Source organism: Anastrepha obliqua, chromosome 4, assembly GCF_027943255.1.
Source record: "Anastrepha obliqua isolate idAnaObli1 chromosome 4, idAnaObli1_1.0, whole genome shotgun sequence".
Taxonomy (NCBI): domain Eukaryota; kingdom Metazoa; phylum Arthropoda; class Insecta; order Diptera; family Tephritidae; genus Anastrepha; species Anastrepha obliqua.
In genome coordinates, this window is record NC_072895.1 from 73673021 (window position 1) to 73699967 (window position 26947).

The 26947-nt window shown below is 38.1% G+C and overlaps 1 protein-coding gene across 1 annotated transcript in view; it reads left to right on the plus strand.

The window, feature by feature from the left end:
• The first annotated feature begins 21898 nt into the window (after nt 1-21898).
• The window catches only part of LOC129246170 (putative uncharacterized protein DDB_G0282129), an 84963-nt gene continuing 79914 nt past the window's right edge, over nt 21899-26947 (plus strand). The window contains exon 1 of the mRNA XM_054884747.1: nt 21899-22417. Coding sequence (XP_054740722.1) covers nt 22330-22417 — 88 coding nt within the window. The 5' untranslated portion in view covers nt 21899-22329. The remainder of the gene's footprint in view (nt 22418-26947) is intronic.

The following is a 26947-nucleotide window of genomic DNA, read 5'->3' on the forward strand; positions in this document are numbered from 1 at the left end:
CAATTAGATCGCTTGTTTGCATGATATCCGATCAATAGCACTCACGAGAAAACGCAATTGAAAATAACAAAGTTTTTCCAAAAAAAATAATTGAATTTTGGAGCACACACTCATATGTCTTTCCGCATTGATCTCTTTGTATTAATTTCAATAAATATGTGTTCATTTTTCTTGAATATCGACCTTTTGAGCTCATTAATTGCATTGAATAGAGTTAAAATATTTTTCCCTAGGTATTCCTCGATCCACAGGAGAAATTCGCAAAAGTGCAATTTTTCGCTAAGTGCAATCATTGCTGAAATTTTCCAATTGTATTATACTTATCGGGCTTCTACTGTATATACACGCATGGCACACCAATAAGCTCAATCTGACAGCAAACGTACACATGAATGGCAGTACAGGTGCTATGGGCGAAGAAAAGCATTAGGTAAAATAGGCGAAAGGCTCGAAAAATGCTGTGAATGAGCTCTTAATGCTTTCTATTGAAATATAGTAAGAACAATTGACAGAATACTTTTTCTAGAGCATTTCTTTCCATTTTCCCTTTTCTCCTGTCTCCTCTCATTCCCCCCTATGCACCGAATGATGATGACAAAAATCCATTAAAGTTGCTAAATAACGAACAGTGAGCAATCTCAATAACTACACACAGCAATGAGTGGAGCTAGACTAGTTAGCGAGTGTTTCGATGTTGTTGAGCAGGAAACAATGAACGCAAATTACAGACGGAAAGTGGAGGATGAAAAGCAAGAGCAAAGCAGCCTGAATGCGCGGGCACGATTGCCGTTAATAGTTGGCCAAATAGGCGATCACTGGTAGAAGAGTAAGCGAATGAGGAGGAGACGACCGAGAAAATAGTAGGGCAGTAGACAGCTGCACGAGCATTCACGAGGCAAAAGCAAGAGCTTAGAATGGTAAAGCACGACATTGTGACAGCTACCAAATTGGAAGCGCTTTGTCAGACAGCAACGAGGGAAAGGCTTAGCGAGATAAGTTGCCAATTTCTGGTTTATTTCGGTTTTTTACTTTGTTTATTTTTCTTTTTTTGCACATGTACATGCATATAAATATATTAAATATTCGTCTGCAGAGGGGTTGCGCCAGTTCGACGACGCTGATCCATTTTGATTTATAGATTGTACAGCCCAAGGAACTAATGTTTCGTATTTCGTTATATTTTTATTTTCAGTTTTTGTTGATTACGTTGTATGTGCAAGATGACCACGTCGCCTTAGCCAGCAAAGAGGAAATAGCAAGAAAAATGTGTGCTTTTCACCAGGCTTTACTTAGACCTGATTATTCTATGGTATTTATTTCGGTCCCTTAAATTAATTTTTTTTTAATTAAAAAAATATATAAATACAATTTGGCGAATTTTGTACAACTGAATAATTGTTTATGATTTTTATATTTTTGATTACATTTTCGGTTTTTTGCAAATCTAAATTTTTTACTATGGTAAGCGAGTAATGAATTCCGGCCTAGAATGCAATGGAAATATGTGGGTAATGTGAAAGAACTTAAATATTGAGCGGAAAAAGTGTTAAGTTGTCTCAGGATAGGCCCATGGTGGTGGTGATGATCTATATTGAAGACCTAATTAAATCTGTGGTCAAGGTTATCAAATTGGAAAGGGCGGATTCAATGTGGGAAAAACTGTTTATTTTATTGATTTCAAATTTACACTTTGGAGCTTTCAAAGTTATTGATTATATAATGAGCTAGAAGGAACTTCGATCCACTTTAAAAATCCAGTATCTCGAAAATTAAGTTTAGGACATCATGTCATTTATCCAATTAATCAGAAACAACTCAACTAATAATCTTCTAACGTGTGACTTTCGCGGTAATCCTGTACAAACAAAGTGTCACAAAACTTGACTTTTCTTAGATTTCTCTACCTCTGAAAACGAAATTCTCGTCTCTAGAATAGAAGAAAGCATATAATACCGCTTTCCGCCGCACTTTTTGCTTCCCCTTTGTATTTAAAAATATCAATATACATATTTACACTACATAAGTACAAACAAAATATACAACAGTAAAAAATGAACTTAACGAAGTGGTTTCAACACACTTAATGTACAATAAAGAAAATTGTACTATAAATACATCAAACGCTACAATGGCAATACACTTACATATATTAGCAGAACCGCCGACATAGAGAGTCGGAAAGACAGCTCAATAAGGACCACTGTTACACATGCAAACAGGCAAGCAATGACTTGCTTTTTTGGTACAGCCGCTGATGCTGGCAAAGCGATGAATTGCGAAAAGCCACATCGACAATGTCAAAACCGTTGTCGTTGGCATGCAGCGATAAGGGAGAAAGTGTTGGAAAGTGAAATATTAATGGTGAAAATCATGATGGCTTTAATAGCCCCGGACGGTGGATAGGCCGAGTCTATGGTTCGTCGTCAGAAGTTGTGAGAATAGGGCGATAGTGTGGTCCAATGAGCAGTATTAAGTCAAAACTACATTAGGTTTTAGGTCAAGAGTGCCCCTTAGTCCAAACATCATCCTACAATAGTATTTGGTTTTCTTTGATTGCACATTTCACCAAGTAAATGTGGCAGCAGCAAAAACAAAGGCATACCCAAATTTCGCTGGCCTAAGTTCTTTGAGTTGTCAGCTCATAATGATGATTCAATACATTTTTTTCATAAATGAAACTAATTTTTATAATTCGACACAGTTTGACATGAAATGCCAACAAGTTATAAATATATCATTTTGCTGTATGCCAGACGCGGAATGCTGTAAATGATGCAACCGATATTAGCGACTCTCAGCGCGAAACTGTTTTATTAATCATATAATCGTGATGTGGCAATATGTAAAATTAAGGCTTCTTCAAATACAATGTAATATAGCCTTTTGAACCACCGTAATCACAGCAAGCCTTGACTAACATTATCGTTCTACTTTCAACACCCACCACCCAGTTTGTTATGGCATGACTTCCCTTGACATAGCTTAGTTTTGCCGCCGTTATTCCTTGCTGGCTGCTTTTGCGGCTTCATGTAAGTAAACACCCTAAAACCACGTCAAAGTGCTCCTATCTATGTATGTGTGCGAACATACTTATTAGGGCAGATTGTGGCAGACTGCTCTCAGTATGCGACAGTATAAGCTCGGGTGAGCCTGTCAAACTCAAATAAATATCATACAAATTTAAGAGCCTCATCGGTTAAAAAAATAAACCATAGCGGCTGTTATTTTACGCCTTCACTGTTCATTCTCTGTAACCGACTCCAACCCTCCATAAGTTAGCAGCGGGTAAAGAAAGACATTTACATCCATATGGGGCTAACTTTAAATGATAAAAAAAAATACTGAAGCAATTCGTCCTCGGCAGACAATAGGGAACCTTCAAGAGAATTTCTATTATGAAAAAAATAAAACCATACCATTCGGAGAAAAAGCTCAGGCCAAACACCTGTTACACCATATACGAGTAAGCCGCATTATATTGTATATATAGGTATATATAATTGGCGCGTATACCCTTTTTGGGTGGTTGGCCGGGCTCCTCCTCCTTATTGGGGGTGTGCGTGTTGATGTTGTTCCACAAAGTGGAGGGACCTACAGTTTTAAGCCGACTCCGAACGGTAGATATTTTTATGAGGCCCTTTTACATGGCAGAAATACACTCGGAGGTTTGTCATTGCCTGCCGAGGGGCGACCGCTATTAGAAAAATGTTTTTCTTTTGAAGTGAAAACTTCTTTAGAATCGTTGGGAGTGATTTGAGACTCGATGAAACGAAAAAGCGACACTCTTGGCTACGAAGCATTATATGTTGATATACGTATGTATGTGTGGCTGCGTACTGCTGAGCGACGCTAGTATAGTGAGTATTGTAGTATGTATACTACACTGCCTATTACTTGCTTTGGTGTTTAGTTCAAACGTCACACGTATGTATGTTTGTATGTATGCTGGTACGTATGGGCATGCGAAACCAGATTGAGCAATGGAAACACAGTCTTAATTGTGGCAATTTATATTTCACCGAATCAATTAATAAATAGCATCACGGAATTCATTCATGAAAATTTAATAAAGTATACACCAGAAGTATCGCGGATACTTAGAAAAGATTACGATAAAGTTCCAATGATTTTAAGTGGCGTTTTTAACCTAAATTTTGCATTGGACACAGCGGTTCCTTTAATTGACTTTCTCAATACAACATTCAATTTAAAAATGTGTAACAATCGCACTGAATCGACAACACGATCAAAAACAACAATTGACGCCGTATTTCAAAGATATGTTGACAACATCGAAACCAAAGCATTTGTATCATATTTTATCTATCATAAGCCACTCGTATCATTTGTTGAAATTGAAAACATTGAGGATGAACAATAATAAAATGAAGAAAATAAAATATGAACTTTATAGCAATATTATAATGAACCTATAATTATCCCGCTCCTTATGCTGCTTTCGTCTCATTCTCTCTCAGTTTGTTTTACGGAAGGTTTCACTTCTATCGCGTCTAACCGTTAGACTGGTATTTTTTTTTTTTTAATTTTGGTGTTTTCACCGAGATTTGAACCTACTTTCTCTCAGTGAATTTCGAATTTAACAGGGTTGCCCATATTCGACGGACCCATGTGTTTTTTTTAAGTCAAATAAAAACAAAATTTTTTTGATGTTGACGATAATATTCATTTTATCTGGTTCAAGTAGATTTATTGACATTACTTTTTGAATATGATATCTCTCAAATGGCCGCCTTGAGCCTGTACGGCGTACTGTGTCCGTTTTGCAGCAATTTCCATAGTTTTATCTAACATTTCGGCTGAAATAGCGGCTATTTCCTCACGGATGTTGTTCTTGAGCTCTTCTATGATCTTTGGCTTATTAATATAAACCTTTGATTTTAAATATCCCCATAAGAAGTAGTCAGGTGGCGTTGAATCGGGCAATAAGAAATGAGCCTCATCGGACATGATGATTTTGTTCCAAAATTGCTCGTCATCTTCAGCCATTTCGATGACTCTGTGGGCCCATTCCAATCGACGAGGTTTGTCCGCAGGCAACAATCTTTGCGTCAATTGAATCTTATATGGGGAATAAATGCAAATCAATGCGGATAATTCGTTGTAAAGTGGTCCGAGCAATGCCCAACTGCTGAGAACGGCGATTTTGGGATGTCCTTGGCGACGTGTCAACACTGGCCCGTACAAGAGCAATATTCTCATCCGATCGCCTTGGTCGGTTTTGATTTGGCCTCTTTGGATTAGAAAGAGCATCACCGGTGGAAAACCTTTCATTCAAACGTTTAATGGTGTTCTTAGAAGGCGCACTTTTCACATTATTTAATTTTTTATACGCACGTTGAGTTTTCACAATTGACTTCTTTTGTTGAATGTAAATTTCAACAATTTGGGAGCGCTTGCGTGGCGTGTACTGTTCCATGGTAAAAATCTGCTTGGACTGCTGCTTCCCACATCCTTCATTCGCACCAAAATTTTATCTCGTGCGCTTGTTTTTGAAAGGTTTAAGCTTTTCCAAGTTGATCAAGAAAACATTGAAGATGGTAAACTCCTGAGTAAAACTACCACGTCAAAAGCGCATGGAAATGACGGACATGACATGAAGAACGCATGGCATTAAGAACAAATATTATTTTAACTGTGATACTTTCTTGAGTTGAGTTTGTCTGCTAAGGCAATAGTGCGCCGTGCGACTTCTATTTGCTTTAAGAGGAACAAAAAGGTCGGGGAAACGGCTTCCAAGTTGCCAACATATGTACCAGTGAAAGTAAATACACGTTTTCACATAATGAGATTCTGTTACTTTATAGACCCATGCGTTTCTATGACTGTCTTACAGCAAATATTAAATTAAAGGGTTAAGGGTAGTTAGAAACATCCACAATAACTTATTTTATGAAGCTAATAAAAAATTGTCTTTACATAGCATTTAAATCGACTTCACTAAAATTAAAAAATAAATACATAAATTTTGTATGACATTATGGCCGTCTTTGCTAAGCCCCTTCTCACAAGTAGTATTTAGCGATTGTTGTCATTTCCACTGGTTAGAAGTTAATCGAAGAAAAATTATTTAGTTTTATATGAAAAGTAGTATCCAATCGAATATTAGTAATAATAAATAAATTAAATAAATAATAATAAAATAAAAACCTCGATCATTGCTTTAAAAAAATTGACGCCTTCAACAAATGCAAAATTTCTTCGATCAAGGATAAGTTTTCACGCATTCAATCTGATTAAATGGTTTTTGAATACAATAGTTAAAAACTTCGAAAACCTCAGCATTGCAGAAAAAAAGTGTTCGTCGTGGCCATCGAAAGTCCCATAAGCCTTCACTAAATTTTGAATATCTTGGGTACATTGTATGACAAGAAAATGCAAAAAAACTGCATTGAATTTTTAAATTATTCTCAAAAACCCCGCTTTACTATAAATAAAATTGTACATTATCAGTATCGTTATTCGGATTTGGGTTCTTAATTTCTTCTTAGTCATAGGAAGGTCTAGAGACCTTTTTCTTGAATGATTATTATTAATCTTCTTCTTCTTCTTAATTAGCGCGATAACCGCTTACGCGATTGTGGCCGAGCTTAACAAAGCGTGACAGTCGTTTCTTTCTCGTGCTAACCGGCGCCAATTGGACACACCAAGTGAAGCCAAGTCCTTCTCCACCTGATCTTTCCAACGCAGAGGAGGCCGCCCTCTTCCTCCGCATCGAACACTTTCAAAGCCGGAGCGTTTGTATCCATTCGGACGACATGACCCAGCCAACGTAGCCGCTGGATCTTTATTCGCTGCGCTATGGCTATGTCGTCGGCTATGGCTCATCGTTTCATCGTCTGCCATATTCGCCGTTGCCAACGTGCAAAGGTCCAAAAATCTTACGCAGAATCTTTCTCTCAAACACTCCAAGCGTCGCTTCATCGGATGTTGTCATTGTCCTATTACTATTAATACACGACTTAAATTTCAGCTCTGAAAAATGTTATTCATGACTAACTCGTAGATTTCACTGAGATTTCGAGATGGTTGCACATGATTATGGTGCAAAATCGACAATTTAATAAAATTGTTAACTCAAAAATAATTACTTTTCGTTTATAGTGCTTTTTGAAGTTGATACTTTCAAGATGAAATATTGGTAGAATTATAGTTATAGTTGAAACTTTAGTAGAATCCAAACTTTTTTCATTAGACGTGGTCTACTACTGTGGGCAAAAAGTAAGATGAATTTATTTGTCAAACTTCGCGGGATTAAACTTTCGCTCTAGTTATTTTTTCATGAGTTGGCAGCACTGTTAATAACATCTGGGCCAACTTTCATGTGAATGTCATTATCAGTAATATATTTACGCTTGTGTTTACCAAACGACCAAGAGTGCATTTTTCGATTTTTACAATGTCTGATTTGATTGAGCAGAGAAGTGCCATCAAATTTTGTTTGCGGAATGAAATTTCGGCCGCGGAAACGTTTGGCGTGTTGCAGAAGGCATTTGGTAACTCGACCATGTCGCAGAAAAATGCTTATAAGTGGTACAAAGACTTCAAAGGGGGTCGAGAACGTGTTGATGACTTGGAGAGGTCCGGACGACCATCGACGTCAACAGATGACCAACACGTCAATAAAGTGAAGGAGTTAGTGCTCAAAAATCGTCGGTTGACTGTTAAAGACCTTACTGATATGATCGGAATATCAGAAGGATCTGTGAAAACCATTTTGAAAGACCATTTGGGCCTATGAAAAGTAAAATCTCGTTTGGTACCGAAAACTCTCAATTTCTTGGAAAAAAGTCGTCGCGTTGACGTGTGTGAAACAATGCTTTCAGACTATCAGGACAAGCTCAAATGCATCATAATGGGAGATGAGACTTGGATTTATGCTTACGACCCTAAAACAACCGACCAATCAAGCGAATATCGTGCTAAAGGCGAGGCCAGACCGAAAAGCGCACGTCAAAGTCGTTCAAAAATAAAGGTCATGATGACAGTTTTTTTCGATTTTTGTGGTGTGGTGCACTATGAATTCCTTCCACCTGCCAAACTGTTAATAAGGAATATTATTTGAGCATTATGCGTCGTTTACGTGAAGCAATTCGTCTGAAAAGACCAGAATTATGGGCCAACAACTCTTGGTTTTTGCATCACGATAATGCACCGTCTCACACTGCACTCGTTCTTCGTGATCACTTCGCCAAAAATTCCACGCATATTGTTCCGCAACCACCGTATTCGCCTGATTTGGCTCCGTGTGACGTCTGGCTATTCCCAAAGCTCAAGAGACCACTCCGGGGAACGCGTTTCGAGTCGATTGAGGAGATAAAAGCTGAATCGAAGAAGGTGCTGATGGCTATACCGGAAATGGACTATTTGGCATGTTTCGGGGATTGGAAAAATAGTCGGCATAAGTGTATTTCATCGAGAGGGGATTATTTTGAAGGGGATGAAATTGATTTACAAGAACAAATAAAGATTTTTCATTTTACAACCAAATTCACCTTACTTTTTGCCCACAGTAGTATTTTACACTTAATGATATACGAACATATGTTGTACCAATCGAGCTTAGGTGGCTAAAAATTACCTTAAAATCACTTTTCCGTCAAGGTTCATTCATCGTGAAACTGTTGGTATTAATGATTTAAACACGGAACTAGGGTAACTCAATTTACTATGTCACTCCAATATTTCAGGTTAAAAAACACACCCGACCCATCTTAATGAGCCTTTAAGCATTTGTTGCTATAGTTCGTAAGTGTGTTGGTTTGCCTGTGGTGACTAGCGATTGCACAATGCCAAAGGAATATATCAAACAAAACAAAAAGCAGAAGCCAAAAGTAGCTCTACTACACACGTTTGTGACAGGCTGGTTAATTGTTAGCACAGACTCATATACATTTGTACGAGTATATATATATATATGTAACTTGCATTATCCTTTTAAGATTAATAAGTGCAGATGTGTACTTTTGGGCGTCCTCTTTGCGCATATCTGAAAGCAAAGTAATGTGTAAGCTCTCGAAAGACTTAAGTATGCAGTTAGATAAGTGAGCAGTTGTCCATTACACAATCATTAATGTCAGCTTGTTCCAGCCGTGCCTACCTTTATAGTATCTTTGTTATCGCTACTTGCAATCAAAAATCATCACTATACGAGTTTCCATTTTAATTTTTGTTCCTCCCTCTACAGAGCAAACAAGTCGCATACGTCTATTATGTCTGAGTATAGCTATGTACGGCTAAGTCATTACTGTTTACTATTTTCATTCTGCTCCTTAGGAATTTCTCATTGCATCAACAATTCAATTTCTTCTTTTCTCTTATTTTTCTACTCGTACATTCCTGTCATTCATCCCCTCTCTAAGCGTTTGTTCTTGTTTCAAGAAAATAATTTCAGCGGCAAAGCAGTGCAATTTAACTCTTCAGTTGCGATGCACTTTCAATGCGTTTTTGTTACTGTTATGCTCTTTTTTTGTACGAGCATCATCATCGCCTAGGTATAGCCTTCTATACTTTAAATCTCCTATATTTTATCGTTTCGACGGATACCTTTTTCGCTGCGACCACTTAATGACAAAAGTCGCATTGCCTTTGAAAGAAATGAGGAAGTAACACAAGGACACGAAACAAGTACCGCCACGCAGCAGTCAAGCTACTAGTACTGATCTATCTTACTCTATTTACTGCAGTCAATGAACTAGTTCATAATAGATGAGAAAATTGCTGTCCAATATATGTTAAATCGAAAAAGGTTGGCGCTGGTGGACCTTATGCGGCTCGTTATAATCGTAATAATAATCTGCTACTACATCTACGGATGTAGCCAACTTGTTTCCCGATTTCTTCAAACCTAATTTCACTCGTGTCCTTTACCTTCTGGAATTTTTTTCGATGAACTGAAAATCACAACTAACATAAAGGGTGATTTTTTAAAAGCTATAGAAAAGTTATTCAAAAAAACACACGTAAAATTCAGAAAAATGCATGAAATTTTTATTTAAATCGATAGTAGAGTCCATATAATTTAATGTTTGATGATTATTTCATGCAAATGTTGGCCGCGACTGCGCTTCAAATGGTCCATCCGCTTAATCCAATTTTGGCATACTCTTTCCAATGTTTCGGCCGGTATCTCACATATAAATGCTTTAATGTTGTATTCCAATGCGTTAATTGAAGCAGGCTTGTCTGAATAGACATGAGCTTTAACATAGCCCCACAAAAAATAATCTAAAGGCGTTATATCGCACGATCTGGGTGGCCAATTGATAGGTCCCGAACGTGTAACCTGTATTGAGATCAAGGAACATGTATTGTTACGACAAACTGTGAGCTCAAACTCATAAAGCCAATTAAATTTTAATTCCCACGAATATGGTTTAGAGCGCCGTTGGAAGCTTCAACTAAGGCAGTGAGCTCGAAAAATTCTTAGATATACGAGTATATATACGAATATCAACGTAAATGCGGTAAAGGTTGGTCTATTAGGTGCTTAACAACACTCTATGTTTTTCCAATAGATATCTTTGGTGAACCATATCTGACGATGTAAGTATGTATATGCTCGATGCCTCTCGAGGCTCAACAGCTTCTATTAGTAGTATACAAAGTCTGTGTAGCATTATAAAACGTGCAAACACAGAGGTAGCAATACAGCTGAAAATCGCAGCAGGACTTACTCGGACAAACAGTCGTCGAAAAAAAGTAGACATCGCAATGCTTTCGGAGCCCTTTCAAATGATGAACTCTCACAGCTGGATAGCAGACACCGAAGAACAAGCAGTAATCTGGGCGGTAAACGACAAAGTTCCTCAGAGCAGGATGTCCACACCTTGTAAGGGATTCACGTGGAAGAAGTTGGACGACATTCTCTTTGGGAGCTGTTATGCACCTCCACGATGGTCAATTGAAAACTTTACTTCGATGATGGCGGCACTAGGGCTAGAACTTAGGGGTAAGCGACCTATTCTAATTGCAAGTGACTTCAACGCATGGTCCAGAGGTTAGGGCAGCACGTATACAAACGCAAGAGGGGACATTGTAGAAGAAAGCAGCAATGGACCTTGTATTGCTCAACACTCCGGGGCTATATACGTTTGATTGCACTAGAGGGCGCTCTATAATTGACCTAGCATTTGCTGATCGTACCACAGCGAATCGCATAAAATGGAAATTGGACAAGTCAATTTATACTCATACCGACCACCTGGCCAGTGCAATGGACGTGCGCACTATAATGCCGAGGACTGCATCTAAGACAGTCAAGAAAAGATAGAAACAAAAAGATTTTAACGCAGTGGCTTTTGGACAAGTATGGGCAGACACTTACATCTTCCGCAAACCAGCAGAGGAGATGACAGAAGAAATAGCCGTGCGATTGGAAAGAACTTGCGACGCAACGATGCCAAGATCCAGATACCGGGGAAACCGAAAGCCAGCATATTGGTGGACAGATGAAATAGCTGAACTACGTAAGGATAGTAATTCTGCTCGAAAAAAAGCTCAAAGAGCGCCAGGTCGTACAAACTACGATGAACTTCAGGATGATTAGAAGCCGGCAATGATCCTAGGGGATTAGCTTAAACGATAGTTATGAGCAAAATTAAAGGACCAAGAGCGCCACAGCCGACCTGTCCGGTGCCAATGGAAAAAATGGTTTCAGTACCCTTTCACCTACAGGAAGCAAGGGACTCACAAAACGAGGATAAAGGATAGCAAAGCCCCCGGGCCTGACGGGATTCCCAATATAGCGTTAAAAGAAGCACTACGGTCAGCTCCGGAAATTTTTTCAGACCTATACACGGCATGCCTTACCGAAGGAAAGTTCCCAGCGAGATGGAAAATACAACTTCTGGTTCTCCTGCTTAAACCGGGTAAACAATCCGATCTACCTCTGTCATACAGACCCCTATGTCTGCTGGACACAGTGGGAAAGGTATTGGAACGCATTATCTGCGAACGACTTCAGGAGCATCTGGAATGCTCGACAGGTCTCTCAGACAACCGATTCGGCTTCCGGAAAGCTAGATTTAATGTGGAAGCAATAAGAACGGTGGTGGAAATAGCACACAGGGCTATAAGTGTGGGAAGTAAGAAAGTTCTGCGTTGGGATCACCCTAGACGTTATAAATGTTTTTAACTTGGCAAACTGGCCTAGCATCAGCACGGCCCTCAAAGGTTTAAATGTACCAGCCTACCTTATCCGCATTATCAGCAGTTGTCTAAGTGACCGCATTTTGAAACTGAAAATGGCCAAAATCCGGTGGTGTACCACAAGGATCAGTGGAGGGACCAACTTTGTGGAACATCATGTACAATGCAGTCCTGAAGGTGAAGCTCCCGCCAAACGCCGAAATTGTGGGATACGCCGACGATATTGCCCTGATGGTAGTTGATAGGAAACTTGACCACTTAAAGGAAAAGTGCAACGATGCTGCAGCGAGAGTGCAACGATGGCTTAACGAGGCTAAGTTAGATTTAGCCGGTAACAAAACCGAGGCAGTTCTAATAAGTGCTGAAGGGCGAAAGTCCTTTGAGCTGAACATAGGTACACACCGTATAGTCGCGAAAAAGGCGATCAAATATCTTGGGGTCTGGACCGACACAAGACTTTGTTTCAGGCAGCATTTAATAAATGTAAGTTCCAAGGCGGCTTCTATCAATGGTGCCCTAACGCGACTTCTCCCCAATATAGGAAGGCCCCAGGGAAATTGCAGACGGCTAACAGTAGCCATTGGTTGCTGACTCTATAATTCTGTATGCAGCACCTATCTGGGCGGGGACCAAAAAGTCTAATCTACGGGAAGTCACCCAGACATACAAACAAGGCGCCCTGCGTGTAGCTTGCGCGTATAGAACGGTGTCTGATGATGCAATCTGCGTAATAGCGAGAAAGATACCCCTACCCACACCTGGGGAAAAAGCAATGGAGCGACTGCTGAAAATAGGCCGGTAGCAGCAGCGGTGGGTTGAGTCACAAAGGGGACGTTGGACCTCCAAACTCATACCACGTGTTGATGAGTGGTTAATGAGAAAACATGGAGACACCGACTATCACCTTTCACAGTTGCTCAGCGGACATGGCTGATTTCAGGAATACCTGCATCGTTTTAAGCTGGCAGACAGCCCTTTCTGTCCAAACTGCCCGTAAATTCAGACGAAATTCGAAGATCCGCTCGGAAATTCTGATAGTTTTACACATTTCTTAAATATTCAATAAATTGATTCTAAATCATTCACACTTCGGCTCGATGGTCCAGATGTTTTCTTTCCTTAAACCGTTTAACATAAAAGTCACCTTGTGTATATTCAGTTATGGTTCTTTATATTATTAATAAACTTTTGGCTCCTTCGGCTCTTCAACCGCTATTGATTCACCTGCCTCCAATTGTAGTAAGAATTTACCCTTTATTTAGATTAATACTCGTATATGCTCGTCAGCATATGTAGTTGACCTTTGCCTTAGTTTATTTAAATACTGTTGACCTAAACTTTGGAAAATGTATGCTCGTCATTTGTAGAGAGTTGAGTCGTGTTATGCTTTAATGGAGCAACACATTAAAACTTCTGCACTTGCATAGTGCACTTAAGAACACCTCATCGACTATGCACCGCTATTCAAAGAACGCGAAAAATAATTAAAGTGTAAAATGTGCTTAAAAGGGTCATAAAAAAACTAAGAAAAGGTAAAAGGACAAGGGTAAATTAAAAATGAAAAGAAAATTAAATGTGCTAGTCAAGTATTTGAAAGGATTTTTTCACTTTTCTTCCAGTAAATTAGATATGCAAACTTTGCACAAATGTCCGTAGGGAACAAGCATGGACCGACCGAGTAAGGAAGTGAATTAGTGAATGAATGAAATTAAAAAAAAAAAGAAAAAAAAATCAAAAACTAAACTTTGGACTCGAAAGTAAGCCGCATAACCACACAACCACATAAACCAGCAGCTGGGCGCCTGTATGTGTATGTCTTTTGTGCAATAGAACTTGCTGCTATGGCACCCTTTATTCCTTTTCTGCGTCCCAGCTGTGGGCTATGAATATTGAATGAATGAAGCTGCAATTGTACTGTCACTACGCCTGGCAGTACATCAAATTCAAATGCAGCGTCATGGCAACGAATACGGCGCATACATAGAAATATTCGCAAAGTGGCAGCAAAGTTGCAAAAATCACTGCCGCTATACTCTGCATGTACATCAATCAACAATACAACAGAATCGCAAGTAAAGGCGCAATTTCAATCGAGCAATTTTTCCTGCCTTGCAAGCGTATATGTATATGTGTATGCTTATAAGTATTTGCATATGCGAGTGTGCGTGCATATTCGCGCTTATCTCTTGGCAGTTTGGGCAGTTTAAACTTTACTCATAACTCATCGAGAACATTTTGTAACAGTGAGCGCGCGTGGGTATACGAAAGAGTGCATCATGAGTGCATAGCTGAGCATTTGCAAAGGTATGCGTGCGCAATTTTACATAGTATCTGGCGAACTCATTCTATTGCTTGAAATTGCTTCGAACTCGAAAAGTTTCTTTTTCATTTAACTATCTCCGTTGGTTACAAAAAATTTGCTCTGCCACCTCACTTGCTGACAATTACCGACATAATACCCTAAGAAGTTTGAAACTTTCTCTATGCATTAGTACGTTTGAACAAAGTTTTAGTAATACTCGTACATACATAAATACGTGAAAAGAAGTGCGCAGAATAGTAGGGAAAGTAGGGGCATTGACAAAAGATCGCTATGGGTACTATGTGCATACAGACATCCATATGTAGCTTTATAATACATCAAACTGCTGGCTATAAATAGAACAGGAAACAGTAATACGAAAATACTCAAAATTACACGCATATAAAACTTGATAACAACAGTAATACTATTTGTTGGGGCTCATAGAATTTGAGAGACTTAGACCGAGCTTACTTTTTTTATTGATACATCTTGACTTTATTTCTACAAATGCAGTGCTTCTATGTTTTCCTGTGCAACCTACCGAGAAAGAGCGAATTAGCTAACCCTCTGTTTTAATACCTTCTGCTCAAATATGAACGAGACTTTATCAATAAAACATGGCAAATTTCAGCGTGATATGTCACATAGTTTGTTTTCTGTGCTACTGTAAACAAGTCAAGCTCGAGTGTGTTTTTCGAATTTAACAATGGAAATTCAAGTTGAACAAAGAATTTGTTTGAAATTTTGTTATTCCAACAAAATTTCGGCTCAGACGCGCAGGGAAGCATAAAACGATTGAATGCACAAAGCTTGAACAACAACAACCAAAATGCTGCAATTGTGGTGAGTCCCATCTTGCGAACTACAGGGGATGTGTTGTTGCCAAAGAACTACAAAAGATACGCGATCAACGAACTGGCTCAAAAATAAAAAATAATATAAATAGTACTCAAGGCAAAAATTTAAATAAAAATATTATAGGTAGCTACCCAAATAACCTTACCAGCAAACCAATTTTGCAAAACAATACTACACCACTTAAAAGACCCACATTCTCACAGGAAGTAAAAGGAAACAATCACTCGGAAAACGCTAACATACTACAACAAATATTGGAAAAAATAACGACACAAAACGAGTATATGACTGCACTAGAAAAGAGATTGCAGAAGATCGAAAAAACACTACACCTAGTTGAATAAAAATGACTAAATTTTTAAAAATAATGCTATGGAATGCAAACGGCTTGTTTAAACATCAAAGCGAGCTGGAAATGATTTTAGAAACCGAAAAAATTGACATCTGCCTAATATCTGAGACGCACTTTACCAAGCAGTCATATATCAAATTCAAAAACTACAATACATACCATTCAATTCACCCAAACAACGCCGCACGAGGAGGCGCTGCTATTATTATAAGAAATAATATAAAGCATTACGAAGAAGGCAGCATCTCTATACCTGAATTTCAAGCAATAACCGTAACAGTGGAGAGTGATAGGAATTTATCAGTCACTGCAGTCTATAGTCCCCCAAAACATCAGATCAAATGCGACCAATACATAGAGCTAATTAATAGTCACGACAACCGATTTTTAATGGGCGGTGACTTCAATGCGAAGCACACACACTGGGGCTCGAGATTAACCACCACAAAAGGTAGAGAATTATGCAAAGCTCTTCAACAGACTGGATGTATAACATTTTCTACTGGGACTCCAACATACTGGCCAACGGATTCACAAAAAATACCCGACCTAATCGATTTTTTCATTGCCAAAAAAATATCAGCTAATTATATCAGCATAGAAAGCGGGTTGGATATGAACTCGGATCATTCTCCAATTTTATTAACATTATATGAAAATGCGCTTATCAAGAAATTTCCATTTACGCTAACAAATAAATATACGGATTGGGAATATTTTAGGAACGTTTTAACCGCGGATAATCCCAATGCAGAAATTACCAACACTTCCGATTTAGATGATGAAATATTAAGATTATCTAACCTTATACAACTGGCAGCCTGGAGTAGCACTTCGGAAAAAAAGTTTGTCACATCAGGTCATAAATATACCAAAGATATTAAAGATATGGTCGCAGAAAAACGCAAAATACGAAGACGATGGCAGCAAACAAGATCTCCCTCCGACAAAAAACGACTAAATAAAATTACGAAAGAAATTTCCAGGAAAATAAAAGATTTTAAAAACAGATCTCTGAGTACGTATCTAAAGAGCTTATCGAACGAACGCAGCACTGATTACTCGCTCTGGAAATGTACAAAAAACTTTTCACAGCCAGTAACACAGTACCCACCAATCAAAAAAGAAGACAGTTCTTGGGCCAAAAGCAGTAAAGAAAAAGCTAATGTTTTTGCTGAGTACCTCGAGGGCATCTTTAAGCCATATGACACGTCGAGGATAGCCGGAATGCAGCCACTTACCTATGAAACTGATGCCGAAATTCCCCTTGTTACGGATTCCGAATTGCTTGGTGAAATAAATAAACTAAAATCAAAAAAAGCGCCTGGGTATGATCTTATAACTGCTGAAATTTTAAAACAACTTCCTCAATGCACGGTATCTAGGTTTACTGAAATAATGAACGCCACATTCAAATTGCACCATATCTCAATATATTGGAAAACTGCTGAAATAATTATGTTTAATAAACCAGGGAAGCCAGCGCATGATGTCACATCTTATCGGCCTATCTCGCTCCTACCAATTATATCAAAACTGATGGAAAAGCTTTTAGCCAAACGTCTCAACATAATTATTAAGCAAAGAAATATAATACCAGTGCATCAATTTGGTTTTCGCACAAAACATTCTACCATCGATCAAGTGCACAGAATTACTCGCATCATTGAAAACGCCTTTGAGGAAAAAAAGGTGTGCTCTGCTGTCTTTCTCGACGTGTCTAAAGCCTTTGACAAAGTTTGCCACATTGGGCTCCTCAACAAAATAAATGCGCTTCTACCAATACAATATTTTAATGTTCTAAAATCGTACTTATCCGATCGTTTTTTCCGAATAAAATACGAAGACACATATTCCGAACTTAAGGAAATTAAAGCTGGCGTCCCACAGGGCAGCGTGCTGGGGCCCATTCTTTATATTCTTTTTACGTGTGATCTACCTATTGACATAAACTGCTCCACAGCAACTTTTGCTGACGACACAGCCATCTTATCGGTAGGAGAAACTCAGATTGACTCAATCAAAAACCTTCAAATTTATTTAAATAAAATCTCCGAGTGGACCATTAAATGGCGCATAAAACTAAACGAAACAAAATCGGTTCATTTAGACTTCACACAGAAGAAAATCAAATATCTGCCACTACATATAAACGGCGTACAAATCCCGCATCACAACACCGCCAAATACTTAGGTATGACACTAGATACCAAGCTTAGATGGAATGCTCACGTTAAAAAGAAAAGAGAAGAGTTAGATATCAGATTTAGAAATATGTACTGGCTTATGGGCAACCAATCAGCCTTATCCATATACAATAAAATTCTTTTATATAAGCAGGTGCTTAAACCAATTTGGACATATGGGATCCAGTTATGGGGCTGCTCAAGCTCAACCAACATAAAATCCATACAAAGATTCCAAAATAAGGTACTACGATGCGTTGTTAATGCACCTTGGTACGTCCGTAACACCGATATCGAACGCGACCTTGGCATCGAATCAGTTGCCACTTCGATCAACATCAACGCTAAGTCTCATATGGAAAGACTACGCCACCATGTAAATAGCGAAGCCTCAGCCCTAATTGACCCCGTTAAATGGAAAGAAAGGCTGAAACGAAAAAAACCGCACCAACTCACGCAGTAGCCCATTTCCCTGCAAGCCTGATGCAGAGTATCTTTAAATTTAGTTGTATTGTACAAAATTAAATCCAAATTGTTCGTTAGTTTATAATTTATTAACTAGTTACAATGTAAATAATAATAAAAAAAAAAAAAAAAAAAAGACGCCTTAAAAATGTTGCAGACAACCTATGGGAACTCTGTTCTATCGCGTGCATGTGTTTTCCAGTGGTACAAATCGTTCAAAGAGGGCCGTACATCAACCCAAAAAACCACGCCAAAGTCGCTCAAAAATTAAGGTTATGCTGACTGTTTTTTTTCGAATTCGAAGGTGTGGTGCACTCGGAGTTCCTTCCCCAAGGCCGATCGGTTAACGCTGAATATTGTTTAGACGTTTTAAAGCGTTTGCGCCAGAACATTCGTCTTAAAAGGAAGGAATTGTGGGACAACAAGTCATGGTTCTTGCATCACGATAATGCACCAGCTCACACAAGGTTTTCACTCCTCCGCTGCGTGGAGATACATTTCAAGCTATTGTTTCTGCACAGATTTGCACATGGTATGGAGATTTATAAGATTTGCAATATTTCAACACAGAAAAGATCAAACCAAAACAAACTATGAAGTACAATATGTTCTGGTCTAAAAAATGTGTATATTAATTAACGAAAAACACTTATGAAAACATCCTGTGCAGCTTTGGTATGAGCCATTTGAAAGGAAATATAACACTAAAATAAACTAAAACGACAGATATATTTAAAGGTGTGTATCTTTCTGTGTATGAATATATAACTAACCCAAAGTTCAAACGGATTCCTAGATTTTCGATTGTACTTATGAATGCCCTTTTTGTAGCAAAAATGGGTCATCCGTATTTTGTAAAGTGGCCACAATTTGCCGTAGCAAATTTCCAAAGCAAATTTCATTTTATTCGTATTCATTGCATTGTATTCAAGAAAACATTGCTTTTTTTAACTCAAATATAGGGTGGGCCATGTAAAATTTGATTTTTGAATCGGCTATATAGAAAAAACTAATCAATATTTTTTCAAACTTTTTTTTTATTTTGAAGATTGAACATTGTCATTTATGAATGAAAAATAATATCGTTCAAATGACTGCCACAACTGACTTTACAGTAGACCATTCCAACAACCAAAATTTTAAGCACATTTTCGTTTGTTTGGGCTCCAATTTCATGAATGGCAACTTCGATTTCGTGTTTTACAGCATCAATCGTCTCTGGATGGTTTGCACAGCATTTGCCCTTAACGGCTCCCCACAAAAAATAGTCCAACGGGCTTAAATCACAGCTCCGAGGCGGCCAATTGATATCGGAATTTCGGCTGATTATTCGGTTTTCAAAAACGGTAGCCAAAAGTTCGATTGCAACTTTGGCAGTGTGACAAGTTGCACCGTCCTGTTGAAACCAAATGTCGTCCATGTCATCCTCTTCAATTTTTGGAAACAAAAACTCGTTGAGTATGTCACGATAATGCTCGCCACTTACACTGTACCCGCGGCTCCTCGCTCATTTTCGAAAAAAAATGGCCCGATGATGCCGCCAGACCAAAAACCGCACCAAACATTGACTCGTTGTGGATGCATTTGTTTCTCTACAGTAACGTGTGGATTTTCTGAGAACCAAATCCGACAATTTTTCTTATTGAAGTAACCACCGATGTGAAAATCATAAAAGAAGAAGAAGACTCACCACTTTGGAAATAGGTTTTCAATATTTCCCAATTTTGTTCAAGCGTATTGCGACCCATTTCGTAAATGTCAAACCTTTAAGTAAATTATGAACACATATGACATGTCATTTGTGTTACTTTTCTCAAAAAAATAGGTGGTTCAAAAAGCAAACGCTATATGGCTCACCCTGTAAAATAGAACAAAAGAACAGCTTTTTGCAATTTTATAAAAGGTCGCTGACGAAATATAAACTGTAAGACTAAAGACTAAAAAATTAGATTTTACCGCTGAAAGTCTCTATTTAGGACCAGAGACTATATTTATATTTATATTTATATTTATATTTATATTTATATTTATATTTATATTTATATTTATATTTATATTTATATTTATATTTATATTTATATTTATATTTATATTTATATTTATATTTATATTTATATTTATATTTATATTTATATTTATATTTATATTTATATTTATATTTATATTTATATTTATATTTATATTTATATTTATATTTTTATTTTTATTATTAATATCGGCTCTAATCACATGTTCGAAGTGAACAGCACAGTAATAATAATAATAATAATAATAAGCGATGCGATAGCATAAGTACTTGTCTATTACGTCCATTTGCAAATGGATCGAAGCGACGTTGTGCGACGAATACGTTCGCCCACGGTATTTTTCACTGATTTGCTGTACTCGTACGTATTTGAGTATAACTCATAAAATTATATATAATATACATATTAAAATTTGAATATACATATTAAAATTACCTTCAATTAGGTATTAAAAATATTATACTAATCTACGCTTTTATTAAAAAAATTATAAAAAATACGGAAAATATAAGAGAAGGCTGTTTTTAGGGAATGCGCAAAAATATTTTTTTCTAACACTGTTCCTCATAAAATATATATTATTTTTCCTCAATTTTTTCTTTATAAAAAAAGGAAAATTGTTAGCCGTGTATTTCTCAGCATGAAAATATAATATAACTAATTTTCAAATATCAAACGCAATGTAATACTCTTCTGTGATATACAAAGCGCTACGTAGTCGCTTCTTACACTGCAGTTCACCGTTTCAAGCCTTCGCGACTACGCTATACGCTTAGTTATACGTTTTCTGGATATCTGTCAGGCACAGGTAAAGACTGCGAACCCAGACGCTTGAATCTTAATTCACAGAAGCATAGCCACTGTGAAATAAATGTCAAGGTGATTCCAGCTCTGTCGTTGCTTGCTTTCAGCAAATACGTAAGCTAATAAAAAATATATAATAATGTTGTCATCTTATGTGTAATGGATAAGAAAAAACGAAACTAATGTGTAAAAAAAGTTTCACCACTCCCCTGAATGAAGTTTGTTTTGCAGGCTGTGGTTTGGCAGTGAAATTTCGCGTAAAAAACATACACCTGATGAGCAAAGAAATGTCAGCGAACTTCAAAAAACCCCATTCACACATGCTTATTTTATTTAGTAAAATATGTATATGTACGAGCCTTTGAATAAGCAAACAGGCGATATAAGAAATGTTTGCTTATGTGGATTTGTATTATTTTCCGCATGTCTAGGTGAAGTACAAAGCACAGCATGAAAATAAGTCACTAAAGTATAAAACAGAAAACAGCGAGAGCCTAAGCCAAAAAAAAATATACAACTTTAACAAAACGTGCCGGCAAAAAAGTGAATACGAAAAGCAAAAGTAAAGAAAATAAACAGTGGCCAAAACGACAGCACCGGCAGTGCAAGCGGAAAAAGATACTAACAAGAAAATAACAAAAGGTCTTTGTTAGCATAAAAAAAAACTAAATGTATGGAATTGAAAAAAGTATGAAGTGGAAGCAGACATTGCAAATGCGAAAAAGTGTGAAAATTTATTTTAAATACATGTAAAACCGTCAGGCACCACCTACTTTGACGTCTTACCAAAGTGGCAACAGAAACAAGCAACAATAACAACAAAACAATAACTATACAAATACTAAGCAACGCACATTTACACACTCACAGGAAAATTCAAATGGGCTTTCATTATAAAACCAAAATATATGTGTAACTACAATAAAAAATGGCAGCTAAGTAAACAACACCGTCAAGAAGAGCAGACACATCGCAACATCGCGAAACACATAGACAGCAACTGAAGCTGGGCGTCAAAAGAAGGTGGCTCGCAGAAATCAAAACCAGGAAATACAACAGTGCAACGCATACCAAAAAACTTAAAAAGGCTCAGCTTTTTTTGTTGTGTTTTTGTAACTAGTCTAGTCTTCCAGTGCAGTGAAGTGAGCCCCGAACATTAGCAACATGTTGAAATTCCTGCGAATTATTTGCATTTGGATTTGCTGCGCCTTCTGCTTGTTGGAGCGCATACAGTTGCCAGCCGCCACAGCTGGTGAGTAGAAATTTTTGCTTATATAAAGTTTTAAATGTAGAATAATAAGAACTGCACTCCATAGATAAATATATACGCACACATCTAAACCCTATAGTACAAATGCATATTCCGCAGCATAAGTGCGGTTCAAATCTGAGCAAAATATTTCAAAACGTTGTAGTTTGAGTGCTTTTGGCAAATCATGTGAGTTTCGTTGAAGATTCCATTCTATTTTATAAAAAGTAAATTTTTTGTGGTTCGAATTTAAAATCCTTTGAATATTTTTTTATTATCGTTAAGATGCAATGAAACTAAATGAAATTATTTGATAGAAAATATAAAAAAATAATAATTAAACTCTGGCTAATGGATTTCATACACAACAAATTACGCAATTAAATAATATATAATATTATGTGAAGTATGTGCCATTGGAAGCTACAACTTTACTCCGTTTTTCAGGAAGCTTACGGATTCCTTTAATGAAAAATTCCAGTTCTTCTGACTTAATCCATTTATTGAGCCAATTTGTGATGCTCTCGTAAGAAGTGAACCGCTCTCCAATAAGGGTGCAATGTCTGGGAAATACGACGGGTGGAGAAAGGTTTCCCAATTCAGTCACTCTAAATATTTCTGGACCAATTTAGCAACGTGTGGCCTAGCGTTGTCATGCAGCAAAATCAGTTTGTCATGCCCACCGTCCAATTGCGGCCGCTTTTCTTTGAGAGCTCGATTCAAACGCATTAGCTGAAACTGTAACTATCATCAGTGATGGCTTCAGATGGTTTAGGAGTTCATAATAGATGACACCCTACTGATCCCACTAGATACACAACATAATCTTCGAAGCATGAATATTTTTTTCGCTGTCAATGGAAGCCCAGGTGAACCCAGGCTCCAACATTTTCTACGCTTAGGGTTATCATAATAGATCGATTTTTCATCGCCAGTGATGATGCGATGCAGAAAACGTTTTCTTTTCTGCTGTTCACGAAGCATCTCACACGTCACACAACGTCTCTCGATCAATTGATGTGACGCCGAGTTACCGACGCCCAATATATAATTGATCAAATTTGTTTGTTTACAAGCAACCCCTGCAACCTGCAATTTCAGTGCTATTTCAGATTTTTAGAATTTTCCCCTTAAAACTCAATAAATTTGTTGGAAAGATATTTTAACAAATAATTGCTATTCTCTAACAGTGAATTGTCCTTCTATAAAAACAGGAGAAGCAGCTCGGCCGAAAACCCAAGAAAGGGTTTTGACCCGGAAGGGCATCTCTCTCAAGGAGGTGACGGGTACTACGACCTCGCGGTCAAGATGTCCCTTCTTTCAGCGACATTGTAAGAGTTAGCTAGAAAGTTAGGTGACAAAATCCAGCACATGTCTGTTTCCATATTGGGCGGTGTATTGGTCAGTGTCTGTTCACCATGTTAGGTGCGACTGTTTATGTAACGTGGCGCTCTGGGAGACCCTGGATAAGCCACTATAGCCTTCCACCTGCGACCTCCAACGGGTGATGTGAGTTCGCTCTGCCGATGTGTTAGCTCCGGTGTATGTCAGTAACCAGCCGCCTTTGACCCTGGTCAGGAAGGGTTCATTGGGCGAAAGAGTAGTAACTTTCGTTGCTCCGAGCAAGCGCCGTAAGAGTAACGTCAAAAGAGGCTAAAAATACTGAAAATGCGCCCAATGCGCCGTCACAAGCCCTGTAACTGCAATGGACACAATGACAGAAAGGGAAAAAACTGCATCTGCGCGACAAGAGCTTATTCTCAAAATGTGAGCTGAAGAAGAGGAAGCCGTAGTTTGAGAATGCTTAGGAAGATGAAAGCAGTTATATTGAAGAGTAGGAATACATCCACGGAAATAAATACCGGAGTCTCAGACCTCGATGAACTATTCGACGTCATGAAAAACTGCAGAAGAGGTTGGATTGGTAAAGGTCGTCTCTTGCCGGACACACCAACGAAAGAAATCAGAGGTAACACCCCCGCAACAGCTCGAAGAACAGGTGTTGTTCAGGAGGTGTTGCTCTTTTAACCGCAAAACGAAATGCACCAAGTCCTGCCGCACCCGACTCTTCGAAGAAACTAAGAGTTCGAGAGCCTGAGAAATGCCAAGTGGTAAGCCGGCAAAAATCTAGGCCCAATACCGTGCCAATAGGTTTCTTAAAACAGGCGAGCCTGGACGCAGGGTGAATGTGTAAGTGTCCTTCTTAGAACGCCGTCTTGGCCCTCTGCCTCGAATCAATGCGGAAGCAGCTCCGGGGTGGAGGGGAAAATCTAAGAGAAGAGAAGGGATATTTTTAGTGGAATCACCACACTCGTAGTAGCGACGGTTACTACATATATGGTGGGAAGGCATTTTTAACCCAACCTCATCGCCAAAAAAAAATAATAATAATAAAATTGAATTAGATATATATAATCTATAAGTATACATAATTCGAGTGAAATTCCCTTTAAACAAATAGTTTCGTCACATAGTAAAAATCTGAAACACTTACGGTAATATCTTATCAGACCAACTTATATTTACATCCCTAAGTACACTGTTGCTGTTTCGGAAGAGACAGGCAGGTTTCGATTTGATTTGTTGAAAAGTGATTGTAATTGTGATGTTAAATAATTAATTAATTCCATTAAATCACCCGCTGAAAAGTTAAATCCCTAAATATCTGTTCATCCAAATATTTCATTAACCTTGTCCTTATCACGTTTTTTTACTGGCGGCTTAAATAAATATTTTGCAAGATAATCATAAATTATGCAGGTGAACCTAATAGCAACAACAAAAATAACAACAACTAAAATGCCTCCCGTTTTGACGAGCCAAATGCGACTCATGATTTATGATGATATCCTTTTCCTTCTTCCTTCCAGTTCTCTATCGTTGGCTTTTTATTATTTCCACTCCTTGCGCCACAGTTCTGATCTGTGCGGTTGCATAAAAATTTATTTGCGTTGAACAAATTATAACAATGATAAATTATTGTAACAGTAGCCTTGTGAAACTATAACAATGAACTTCATATTTTACTTGGATGATAACACAGAAAAGCGAACTGGTAATTTTTCATAACACGTGACTTATTTAATGATTTTGTGACTTCTAAGCAAATTTCGAAATACTGTATGAGTAACTACACAATATTTAAAATATTTTATGTTTAAACAAAAATAAAATGAAAAAAGTATGAGGAGTGAGGAGTGCAAAAACGCTACGGTCAATGGAGAGTGCTGCAGAGCGCACATTGGAAATTTAGATGTGAGCGAGTCTTGATTTGTGTAAGACATGGTGTTAAGTGCCACACAGTGGCAATTGATTTTTTCCACATTAAGTTTGATAATAGTGTTTTTACCGGTTTTGTCGATATTCTCAAAAGCGCTCTAATTTAACCTCGTTAAACATTTTGTAGGTACGGTTAACCTTCCCATACACAACGGTTGGCACGAGAGGCCAAAGAAATCGTACGATGTTGTTTCTTTGAGAATGCCTCTGATAAATGACAATTAGGTAGACTAAAACTAAATATTTTCTCTAAAACTTTGATAAACGTTATAAAACTTTGATAAAACTTGATATCATTAGTTCCAACGAACAAATATTAGGTGCACAAGTAAGTTCTCGCTGATTTTTTGACGAAAATACAACTTTATTCTGAAAAAATGGTTACAAGTGAATCACTGAAAGTATTGCCCATCGCTGGTTACTACTTTTTCCCATCTTTCTGGTAGATCTCGTAAACTGTTCATCTTTTGAGGCTATCCACGGATCAAACCATTTTTTGATGTCATTCATATGAATGGAACTGTTGGTCAGCTAGATCATGTGCCATCGATCGGAACAAGCGATAATCGGACGGCGCAATATCTGGAGAGTATGACGGGTGGGGTGGGATTTCCCATTTTGGTGTTTCCAGGTAGGTTTTAACGGGTTTGGCAACGTGAGGCCGAGCGTTGTCATGCTGTAGAATCACTTTTTCATGCCTCTCCGCGTATTGCGGCCGCTGCTCGCGCAGTGCTCGACTCAATCCCATCAATTGAAGTCGATATCGATCACCAGAGATGGTTTCGCTTGACCATAACGTTCTTCTCTTTGGATTGCTGCAATGAATCCATTTTTCATCACCCGTCACGATGCGATGAAGAAACCCTTTCCTTCTTTGCCGCTGGAGCAGTTGTTCACAGGCGAAAAAGCAACGTTCACATCCCTTGGTTTTAACTCATAAGGAACTCAAGTCCCCTGTTTCTGAATCATTCCCAAAGCATGCAATCGCTTGGAAATGGATTGACGGGTAACTCCTAATACTGAAGCAAGCTCTTCTTGTGTTTGACACGGATCCGCATTGAGCACTGCCTCCAATTTAGCGTCTTCGAAGGTTTTTTGCCTTTTTTCACGCGGACGGTCGTCCACATTGAAATCACCGCCATTGAAGCGGCGGAACCAATCTCGGCAAGTTGTTTCGCTTAAAGCAGCATCTCCATAAACTTTTTGTAGCTCTCGATGCGCTTCAGCCGCCGTTTTTTTTTTCGAATGAAAGAG